This window comes from Plecotus auritus, assembly GCF_963455305.1.
Source record: "Plecotus auritus genome assembly, chromosome: 1".
NCBI lineage: Eukaryota > Metazoa > Chordata > Mammalia > Chiroptera > Vespertilionidae > Plecotus > Plecotus auritus.
Window position 1 is genome coordinate 53,252,456 of NC_137770.1, and position 12,079 is coordinate 53,264,534.

The 12,079-nt window shown below is 40.1% G+C and overlaps 1 protein-coding gene across 4 annotated transcripts in view; it reads left to right on the forward strand.

The window, feature by feature from the left end:
• The window catches only part of VPS13C (vacuolar protein sorting 13 homolog C), a 202,931-nt gene that overhangs the window by 86,167 nt on the left and 104,685 nt on the right, over positions 1–12,079 (forward strand). For all 4 annotated transcript variants that reach the window (XM_080660478.1, XM_080660479.1, XM_080660480.1 and 1 more), the window contains 6 exons: positions 3,165–3,224; positions 5,191–5,353; positions 6,663–6,779; positions 7,901–8,004; positions 8,182–8,349; positions 8,868–9,172. In XM_080660478.1, the coding sequence (XP_080516604.1) occupies positions 3,165–3,224; positions 5,191–5,353; positions 6,663–6,779; positions 7,901–8,004; positions 8,182–8,349; positions 8,868–9,172 (917 nt within the window). The remainder of the gene's footprint in view (positions 1–3,164; positions 3,225–5,190; positions 5,354–6,662; positions 6,780–7,900; positions 8,005–8,181; positions 8,350–8,867; positions 9,173–12,079) is intronic.

Here is a 12,079-nt window from a genome sequence, read left to right on the forward strand (position 1 = left end):
AATATGCTAATTGACCTTCACTCCCTCACAAAGATGGTGTCGCCCACAGCCAATAAGGAGGGAATATGCTAATTGACTGCTACACCCTCAAAGATGGAGGCGCCCACAGTCACAAGATGGTGGCACCCTGTCCCCTCAGCCCCATTGGGGTGGCAGACGCGTGGCAAGGTTGGGCCTGCCCCCAGACGGGTCTGGCCAATCCGTGCGCCTGCCTCCAGAGTCCCCTGGTCCCCTCGGCCCTCCAGTTGCCCAGGGCCGGCCCAAGGAGCAGACAAGCTTTGGATGGTGGCTGCTCAGCCGCCCAGGGCTGCCTGAGGCTCAGGTAACCAGGACTGGCCAATGTTTGCGCTGCTGGTAGTGGTAGCAGCGGAGGTGTGACGGGGGCGTCTCCTTCCCCTGATCGCTGGGTTGCCTCCCGCCCCTGAGGACTCCTGGACTGTAAGAGGGGGCAGGCCGGGCTGAGGGACCCCCCACTCCAGTGCCTGAATTTTCATGCACCAGGTCTCTAGTGTTTATATATTTATTATATACTTCAAACTATCCCCTTAAAGGAAAAACATGACAGTAGACTACTACAGGCTCTGCATGTGTATCATAGGTTTTAATTATAGGGCTGTCTACTGTTTCTCTTTTCATTCCTACACCTTCTTTCTTTTTCACTTAAGTACAGGACTAGACTAGGATTTTTACAAAGCCATCAAACATCTTGTCCCCAAAGATGGAAACCTGGGTTGAAGTAGGTCCTACTCCTAATATCTAGGGTATATTGACTTACCTATATTGATTGCATATATAGGTTACATTTGTCTGAGTATACTACATCAAGAGGGATAAAGTGAAATTGAACTGGGTTCAGTAGAGAACTGCCAGAATTAGGGACTCAAAAATTTACCATATGAGGAATGCTAAAGGAACTAATGGTATTTAACTTTACTTAAGACTAGAGGCCCGATGCATGAAATTTGTGCAAGAGTAGGACTTCCTTCCTCCAGCTGCCGGCACCGGCTTCCCTCTGGCACCTGGGACCCGGGCTTTCCTCGCAGCCCTGGCTTCGTCTGGAAGATCATCTGGTCTAATTAGCATATTATGCTTTTATTATTATAGACTAGAGGCCCAGTGCACGAAATTCGTGTGCGGGGGGGGGGTGTGTGTCCCTCAGCCCAGCCTGCACCCTCTCCAATCTGGGACCCCTTCAGGGATGTCCGACTGCCCACTGGGATCGGGCCTAAACAGGGAGTCAGACATCCCTGTCACAATCCAGGACTGCTGGCTCCCAACTACTCGCCTGCCTGCCTTCCTGATTGCCCCTAACCGCTTCTGCCTGCCAGCCTGATCACCCCCTAACCACTCCCCTGCCTGCCTGATTGATGCCTAACTGCTCCCCTGCTAGCCTGTTTGCCCCTAACTGCCTTCTTCTGCAGGCCTGGTCACCTCTAACTGCCCTCTCCTGCAGGCTGGGTCACCCCTAACTGCCCTCCCCTGCAGGCCTGGTTCCCCCCAACTGCTCTCCCCTGCAGGTCTGGGTCCCCCCCAACTGCCCTTCCCTGGAGATCCAGTCACCCCCATCTTCCCTCCCCTGCCAGCCGGGACACCCCTAACTGCCCTCCCCAGCAGGTTTGATCGCCCCCAACTGCCCTCCCTTGCAGGCCTGGTACCTCCCAACTGCCCTCCCCTGCTGGCCTGATCACCAACAACTGCCCTCCCTTGCAGGCCTGGTTTCTCCCAACTGCTCTCCCCTGCTGGCTATCTTGTGGTGGCCAGCTTGTGTCCACATGGGGGCAGGATCTTTGACCCCATGGGGGCAGCCATCTTGTGCATTGGAGTGATGGTCAATCTGCATATTACTCTTTTATTAGATAGGATAGAGGCCTGGTGCACGGGTGGGGGCCAGCTGGTTTGCCCTGAAGGGTGTCCCAGATCAGGGTGGGGGTTCCCTTGGGGTGTGGGCGGCCTGGGCGAGGGGCCTGTGGTGGTTTGCAGGCCAGCAACGCCCCCCGGCGACCCAAGCAGAGGCCCTGGGATCTACGATTTATTTATCTTTTGCAATTGAAACTTTGTAGCCTGGAGTGGAGCCAAGCCTTCTGCTTTCTCTGTGGCAGTATCCATTTCTGTTGGGATTTATGTATCTTCTATAATTGAAACTTTGTAGCCTTAAGCAGAGGACAAAGCAGGCCCGAGCTGCAGAAGCTTGGCTCCCTCCATCGCCACAGGCAACCCTAGCCTCCTGCTCTCTCCAGCTCCATGGCTGCTGCCATTTCTCTTGGAATTTATTTATCTTCTACAATTGAAACTTTGTAGCATTGAGTGGAGGCCTGGGCTGGCCTGGGCAGGTGGAAAGCTTGGCTTCCTCCATTTCCAGGGAAACCCAAGCCTCCCTCTTGCTCTCTGTGGCTGCAGCCATCTTGGTTGGGTTTATTTGCATATTCTCTCCTGATTGGCTGGTTGGCGTGGCTTGTGGGTGTAGTGGAGGTATGGTCAATTTGCATATTATTCTTTTATTAGATAGGATTAGTTGATTTGTTTAATCATTCAACACTATTGAATGTCTTTATGTGTTAGGTTCTGTTAGGTACTTGGGTTACAGAGATGAAGACTATTAGGGAGATAGATAAAAAACAATGAAAACATAATGTGGTGATTCTCTAATAAAGAAGAGCACAAAACAACATAAGGTACACTTCTCACATAAGGTAAAACTTTGAATTTACTATGTATTTTTCTAAGGAGCACAACTTGAACCCATGAGATAGATTTTTATTCAGTGTAAAGACCTCACTAAATCAAAGTTTTCTAAAGATTGAATTTGTAAGAAAATGAGGTTTTCTCACTGGAGATATCATAAAATAGACTTGTCAAAGACTTTATACAGGGATTCAAGCATTAGGTGATAGATGGGCTAGATGACCTTTAAACCTTCCAAACTCCAGAGTTTATAATTTTGATTCCTAGCTGCATTTTCCACAGTGAATGTTGTATGTTTGAAGAGGACAAATTTGCATGATTATAATAAATTATTTGGATATAATCTAAAATGACAATAATATTAAATATATAGTGTATATAAAATACAATTGTAACAATATAAATAAACTAGAGATCATAAATAAGTGATTTATTTATTTGGTCTAAATTTCTTCACAACTTTTGTTTGTTTGTTTTTTTAGGCTGATAAGAATGGACCTAGTTTTCAAACTACTTTTGAAAAAACTGAACAAACAGTTAAGGTAAGAAATTCTATTAAAAGATTATAGCCTGTTTGAAAATAATCTACTCTGCAAGTCTCTAGTATCCTTGAAGGAATATTGACTAGGTAATTTGATGAAATAAAACTTATAGATACCATGCTCTGTGTTCATGAGCACTAAAGCTATTGTTAGGACTTATTATATCACATCCTAATCTGTATACAGTAGGTCCTCGGGCTATGTCGGAGATCCATTCCTACAGCACCACGTAACACGATTTTCACTGTAAGTCAGAACCCACCTACATAAGCACCTATGTCACATGGAGCACATACACAGCAGTAATGGAGTGAAACAGTAAAAAAAAATTAAAAGAAAGATAACAATTCCTGACCTTCATTTGTGCTAAATAAATAATAAAAAACATAAAGCACATATGTACATACATCGAAATGACGGAACTTTTTTTTTTTTTATAAATAAATGGGAAATGGCGACGTAACCATGAAACGATGTACGTCGAGCCCGACGTAACCTGAGGATTGCTTGTATATAAAAGCCTAATATGCAAATTGTCCCCTCGGGAATTCGACCGGGAGACTGGGAGTTTGATCACTCACTATGATTTGTTGCCGACCACCAGGGGGTGGTGCGGAATGAAGTAAGGTCCTGGCAAGCAGCCGGCATCCAGGGAAGGAAGGCCCTGGTCCGCAGCAGGAAGGCCCTAATTGGCCCTGATCGCCATCCAGGCCTAGGGACCCTACCCATGCATGGATTTTGTGCACCAGGCTTCTAGTTATTTTTAAAGAAGGGAGAGCTATAGACAGGAAACTTTGTTTTACAAAGAACAGTTTTAAATATATCAAATTAAATAACTGTTGTTTAATGCAGAGCTGAGAAAGTTATGTGAATTACAAGGAGAGATGTTGAGTACTTCTTGGAGCCATACTAAGATAGTTGTGTAGAGGACGAACAGGCAAAATATAGTTGTGGGTTACATTATAAAGAAGATGAAAGAAATGTGTTTTAGATTACACTTTTGAGAGATATGATACCTGTTGATTATTGTTAAACTTCCTTTTTATAATTTTTATATCCACTTAAGTGTTTTGAAGCAGTGCAAAGAAATTTTTATATAAACAAAAATTTAAAAAAGTTTTTAAATTTTCTATTAGAAAATTCTTGAAAGCAATTTGCATTGCCCTCTTAGCTTTCTGGGGTCATTGTTTCAAAAAAAATATAATATTTTTCTTCTTTATGTTATATATTCTTTGTTGTTTTTTTTTTTTAAATGATAGGACCATCATTTTGGTTTCAGAAGATCATTTAGTGCCCAGAGCTCACTTACAATTGTACTTAAAATTTTTTTTAAAAAATTGATTTCAGAGAGGAAGGGAGAGGGGGAGAGAGATTGAAACATCAGTGATGAGAGAGAATCATTGATCGGCTGCCTCTTGCATGCCATCCCTGCTAGAGATCTATCCCATAATCGGGCATGTGCCCTGACTGGGAATCTAACCGTGACCTCCTGCTTCAAAGGTCGACATTCAACCACTGAGCCCTGCAGGCCAGGCTGTAATTGTACTTATACATTTAAATCTCATGAATGTCACATTTGAAGTAATTTCTTGACTTTTGGAGTTTCATATTCTAACTTACCTGTTCATATAATAAATAGTCAATTGCAGATCCCCAAACCCATTTGTATGTTGAATATTGGGATGGCCATGACAAGCAGATTATATACTCTGTGATAATTATGCTACTAAAGTAGATTAATTAGGTTACTTTGATACTCAAATGAACCTCTGATGTAAGTTAAGTGTAATTTTCTCTCCATATGTTCCTATTTAAGGAGTGTGTTGTGAATCTTCCTCTCCAATCACTTCCTTCCAAGTTGTGGAAGGCAGGATGCAAGCCTAGCTAAGCGCCTTTTGGTTTCATCTTGGAGACTACTGGTATAATTGGCCTGGGAAACTAACTTTCCTCTTTTAAACATCTCTAGGTGGCTTTTTCATCTTTAAACCTGTTGCTGCAAACACAAGCTCTTCTCTCTTCTATTAATTACCTGACAACCATTATTCCATCAGATGGCCAAAAGATGGGTGATACCAAGGAAGTACAAATTTCAACTGAAAAGCAACAAAAAATTTTAGCTCTGCAGAAAGGTATGAAAACAGCGTGTTTGTTTTTTGTTAGTAAGGGTTTTAGAATTCTAGAGCTAACTGGGGAATTTTAAGGGACCTTCTAGTGGAGTCATTTACAGGCCATTTTCCTCATTTGTGTTCTTTTCTTTAAACTAAATCTTTCATGGGTGCCTTATATGTAAGCCAAATATAATTAATATTTTTGTTTTTAAAAAATGTCTGTTTTTGTTCTTATTTTGGTGGTGCTGGTGGATGATTTTTGGTGGGTAATAGAAGAAAAAGAGCTGTATTTACACTGAGCTCTTCATACCCTCTTAGTGGCTCCTGATGGGGCTCCATAGAGGGTTAGCTTTCCCTTCCATTTTTACAAATAAGGAAAATAAGAACCACAGACATGAGGTCAGGGGTATAGGGAGAGCAGGTAATTGATTAGGAGCCTAGATTTTGGATCAGAGAGAACTCAGTTCAAGTCCCGACTGCCACTTAAACTACTATTGAACTTCTCTGAGTTTCAATGTTCTTATCTTATTTAAATTCTTTCCTTGCTTTTAAATGATAAAAGTAGCACATCTCACTATTAGAAATGAAAACTCTACAGAATATATAAAGCAAAAGAAGTATTTGAAATCTTTAAGAATTTTATATATATATATTTTTTTTTTGCTAAAATATTTTGGGTGACATCCTATATAATAAAAGCCTAATATGCTAAGTATCCGGTCCTCCGGTCAGCCGTTCAACTAGTCAAGGCGTAATATGCTAATGATATGCTAAGGCCGCTCAACCGCTTGCTATGATGTGCACTGACTGGGGGGAATTGGGCCCAAGCAGCAGGTGGACATCCCCCGAGGGATCCCAGACTGCGAGAGGGTGCAGGCCGGGCTGAGGGGGCTCCTCCCTCCCTCCCCCCAGTGCACGAATTTTGTGCACCAGGCCTCTAGTAGGTTAATAAGATTATATAGGTTTCAGGTGTACAGTTCTATGCTACCTCTGTATATTGCATTTTGTCTACCATCCAAAGTCAGATCTTTTTCCATCACTATATATTTGACCTCCTTTACCCTTTCTTATCCTTACTCACCTTCCCTCTGGTAACCACAATACTGTTGTCTGTGTCTATGAGTTTGTTTTTTTCTTGTTTGTTCATTTGTTGCTTTCAGTTTTATATACCACATATGAGTGAAATCCTATAGTTCTTAACTTTTTCTGTCTGACTTATTTCGCTTTTTTTAAAAACAAAATTGTGATTCACTTAATATAGGGAAGAAACCTTAATAGAGTTTAGTTTACTAAGATTTCACTATGATAGAATGCTTTGTTTCATTTGTAGTGATTGTATCCTCTAAAGATAGTGACCTTATTGACTTCAAGTTGTTTGCCAAGTTGAATGCTTTCTGTATCAATGTTTGTGAAGAGAAGAACAACATTGCTGAAATCAAGATTCAAGGTAAAGTTCTCATAGTATTACAGTTTGTTCAAAAGATAAGGTGTTTTTTTTTTAAAATATATTTTATTGATTTTTTTACAGAGAGGAAGGAAGAGGGATAGAGAGTTAGAAACATCGATGAGAGAGAAACATCGATCAGCTGCCTCTTGCACACCTCCTACTGGGGATGTGCCCGCCACCAAGTTACGTGCCCTTGACCGGAATCGAACCTGGGACCTTTCAGTCCGCAGGCTGACGCTCTATCCACTGAGCCAAACCGGTTTTGGCAAGGTGTTTTTTTTTTTTAATGCTAAATAATATACAAATAGAGGGCTCTGAGCTGTGAAAACTGGGTACTTTTATTAAGAACATAATTGGACAGCATGCCACCTACTCTTTAGGATATAGATGTTGATCAGACTCAGATCATTAAATTGAACCACACTTATTGGTATTTTGCACCTTTCTGAGAGTTGTCTTGGAGGTGAGGATTACTAATGTCAATGTAGAGATGCTACTAATGATCTGAGATAAGTGTCGATCCAGAATTCAGGTAAAGGTCTATGAAAATGCTTTATTTTGGTACAAAATGCAGAGCAGCCTTATCATGAAGAATAAAACCTGCCTATATTATTCTTTTAGGCAAAAGCTGCTAAGGGTAATTTAGCTTCTTTCTATGACTCTATCTTTATTAGCTCAATGTGATCTGCTAAAGGTCAACAATATGTTTAATGAAATTCTTGGAGAATTTAAAAACGAAACAAACTAGAGTTGTTGTCTTTGTTCTTTCTAAACTGGAAATGCATCTACTAGTCTGAATTTAATTCATGAAACTTTTATAGTGTCCATGTAAATGACTGGATATAAGGTATAAAGGATTAACTAAAATCCCATCTATTTGTACTAGATTTTTTTTAGAAGGTTGAAAATTCGGTAATTATTTTTTGATGAGTTAACAGGTTCCATTGTTTATAAAATTAAAAATATCTAATATCTCAACTTGTTTATCAATTGGGAGTTCAAACCATGCTAAATTTATAAATATATCACCCCCAAAATAAAATTATGCAATGGGAAGAAACATCTTAAGATCTTACTTTATTAAATCTACAGAAATTATAATAATAAAAAATTTTTTTCAGGACTCGATGCCTCTCTTCTTCTTCAGTCAAGAAAACAGTCTCTATTTGCAAGACTGGAAAATATTATTGTCACAGATGTTGATCCCAAGACAGTTCATAAAAAAGTAGGTGATAGTAATAGTTAATATTTTTTGATGACTGAATATGAGATGTTATTTTTAAGTATATTTTATTTTTAAAAATTTTAATGAAATATAATTTAATAGAAATTTTTTTCTATAATGGGCTTTTATTGTGTCGTTATCCTCTTGGATGAGTACATTCAAATCTCTGCTTTCCAGGCGGTGTCAATAATGGGAAATGAAGTTTTTCGTTTTAATTTGGATTTGTATCCAGATGCTACTGAGGGAGATTTCTATACTGACATGTCCAAAGTGGATGGTGTGGTATCACTGAACGTTGGCTGCATTCAAATAGTCTATCTTCATAAATTCCTCATGGCATTCCTGGTAAAATCATTATTTATAGTTTGACTATTCAACTTAGAAATAATTAAGTCTGATAATAATTATTGCAAATATTGCAAACTCCGGATTTTAGGGAATGCATTGTTTTGATCATAGATATTCTTTATGTATTAAAGTTGAGGTCAGACTCTCTCTTTAACAGTTGAAATATGAATCATTTAATGATGTTCATCTAAAGGTGCAGTTATTTTGGCTAGAACATAATGAAACCAAATTCTTAAGTACAAAGACTATTGAAAATATTTTTGTCAAAAAAATAAAAAGAAAGTATTTTTTTCTCTGTTCTTCAGCCATATTACTATAGTTACAATTTGCCCTTCTCAGGTAACTAATAAATATGGGTGGATAATCAGTTATTCCTTTCCAATTCTTGAAAAATAGCCCTCAACTAAAAGTTATCTATTGGAAAAAAATTAGCTCATAAATAAAATGAAGATGGTAATATGAATGATGTGCTTGTCTTCTGTTTGAATTTATCCTTTTATATTTTGTGTCCTCAGAACTTCCTGAACAATTTCCAGACAGCCAAAGAGGCTCTGAGTGCTGCCACTGCCCAGGCTGCAGAAAAGGCTGCCACAAGTGTGAAAGATCTTGCCCAGAGGAGTTTTCGTGTTTCTATCAATATTGATTTGAAAGCACCAGTTATTGTCATCCCACAGTCTTCCATTTCCACCAATGCAGTAGTGGTAGATCTTGGGTTAATGAGAGTTCAAAACCAGTTCAGTCTGGTGTCTGGTGAAGACTACTTAAACCCACCAGTAATTGATAAAATGGATGTACAGCTAACAAAGCTTAAGCTTTCTAGGTATACTCTTTTAGTATTATTTAATGTTTTCCATGACATTTTATAATCATTGAAATCCATACCCAACATATTCCTATGGCACAGAACAATTTTTTAAAAAAAATGTTTTTTATTGATTTTAGAGACGAAGGGATAGGGAAAGAGAGACATATCGATGAGAGAGAAACATCAACATTGATTGTCTGCCTCTAGCTGGGGATTGAGCCTGCAACCTGGCTATGTGCCCTGACTGGGAATCGAACCATGACCTCCTGGTTTATAAGTTGATGCTCAACCACTGAGCCACACTAGCCAGGCAAATTTTTCAACTTTTTATTTTGAAAAATCTCAAACCTATAGAAATTGCAAAAATAGTATCATGATTGTACCATGGATCCTTCACCTAGATTCACCAATTGTTTACATTTGCTTTAACTCTATGTATATATATTATCATTTATGACATTTAAAATATTTTATTTTTTTATTGAGTATAATACACATATTATAGTATATGAGTTTTGGGTGTACAACATAATGATCCAATACTTGCATATATAGCAAAGTGATCACCATAGTAACTCTAGCTAACATCCATCATCATGCATAGTTACAAAAATTTTTTCTTGTGATTATACCTTTAAGGATCTACTCTCTTAGCAACTTTAAAAATATACAGTACAGTGTTATTAAGTATAGTCACCATGCTGTACATTATGTCTCCAGGACTTATTTTATAACTGAAAATTGAAACATTTTTTTGCCAAATCACTTGACTTTAGACATCTTGTATGGTGATTGCCAGAGAGAAGGGGTGGGTGGGTGGAGGTAGAAGAAGGTAAAGGGGGGATATAAATGATGATGGAAGGAGATTTGACTTAGGGTGGTAAATACACAATACAATATATCAGATGATGCATATTGTATACAGATGACACAGTAGAATTGTATACCTGAAACCTATATCATTTTATTAACCGATATCACCCCATTAAATTCAATAAAAAAAAAAGAATCAACATCTTAAACACATTAGTATGTGTTTTCAAAAAAAAGGATATTTATCCTCTTAATGGAAATTCCACCTAAATTCTGGAAGTTTAACATTGACATAATACTATCCTCCTATATAATAAAAGGCTAATATGCAAATTGACCAAACAGTGGAATGACCAGTTGCTATGACACACACTGACCACCAGGGGGCAGATGCTCAGTGCAGGAGCTGCACCCTGGTGGTCAGTCTGCTCCCACAGGGGGAGCAATGCTCAGCCAGAAGCCGGGCTCATAGCTGGCAAGTGCAGTGGTGGTGGCGGGAGCCTCTCCCACCTCTGTGGCAGTTGGACACCCCCTGAGGGCTGCCGGACTGCTAAAGGGTACAGGCTGGTTTGAGGGACCCTCCCGCCCCACAGTAATCTAATATGCACTCAGTATTTGGATTTTACCAGTTGTTACAAGAATATCTTATATAATAAAAGGCTAATATGCAAATCGACCGAATGGCAGAACAACCGGTTGCTATGATGTGCACTGACCACCAGGGGGCAGATGCTCAACGCAGGAGCTGCCCCCTGGTGGTCACTGCACTCCCACAGGGGGCGCACCATTCAGCCAGAAGCCCTGAGCTGGGCTCATGGCTAGCGAGCGCAGCATTGGTGGCGGGAGCCTCTCCCGCCTCCGTGGCAGTGGTAAGGGTGTCCGACTGATGGCTTAGGCCCACTCTCCATGGCTCCTGGACTGCGAGAGGGTTCAGACCGGGCTGAGGAACCCCCCTGAGTGCACCAATTTCATACACTGAAATTCGTGCACTAGTGGGGTCCCTAGGCTGGGTACACCCTCCTTTTCCCCAGTTGCCTGCCACTGCTGCTGCCACCACTGCCACTGGCCAGGGCCTCTCTCCCTTTCCCTGGCTGCCTGCCACCACTGCCACTGGCCAGGCCCTCCCTCCCTTTCCTTGGCCAGCCCCACCCCCTGGTTGAATTCTTGGACGACCACCCAATGAGGGGAAAATTTGCATACTACGCTTTTATTATATAGGATTTTCCTTTGACCCAGGATTACATATGGCATTTAATTTTATGCTCTACTGCTAAGGGGGATTGTGTACTGATAGATATTTTTTCTGGAATAGCTCTTTAGCCTTTCTTTGTTTTTTATGATGGTGACAGTTCTGAAGAATACAGCCTAGTTTTTTCATGGAACGACTAGTAATTTTGTCTGGTGATTTTTCATGATTTAATTGACCTTAGAGATTTTTGGCAGGAATACTGTGTAAGTAATTATGTATTGGTAGAGCTTATACTAGAGGACACTTGAAAGTCTGTAATAATTCATTTTAAAATCATTTTCTACCCCATCCAAAGAGATTTAATTATCCTGAATAAAAAATGAATGATTACCTGGCAAGTGTAAAAAATAATCCTGGGAAAGAACTCCTTAGTAAATACTATTCATCTTGACATTTTTCCTTTAATCTATACCAATGCACATACTACTTTTTGAATAATGGTATTTGATGGTTCCCCCCCATATATTCAACAATATGAATTTCTTTTTAAAATTTATTATCACCTGCCCTGGCCAATTGTGCTCAGTGGTTAGAGCGTCAGCCCACATTCAAAAGGTTGAGGGTTCCATTCCTGATCAAGGGCATGTACTTTGGTTGCAGATTTAATCTCTGGCCAGGTGCCGGAGGCAACCAATCCATGTATCTTTCTCTTATGTCGATGTTTCTCCCCCCCACCCCCCCAAACCTCCCTCCCTTTCACTCTCTCTAAAAATCAATGTTAAGCACATCCTCAGGTGAGGATTAAAAAAAATTTGTCGTCATCTATCCTCTATTTAAAGAAAAAAGTTTTTTTAAGGGCTGATTTTAAGCTGTCCTTGCTAGTGTATATTAGATTAAGTTAATGATAGACTCAGTGTAGA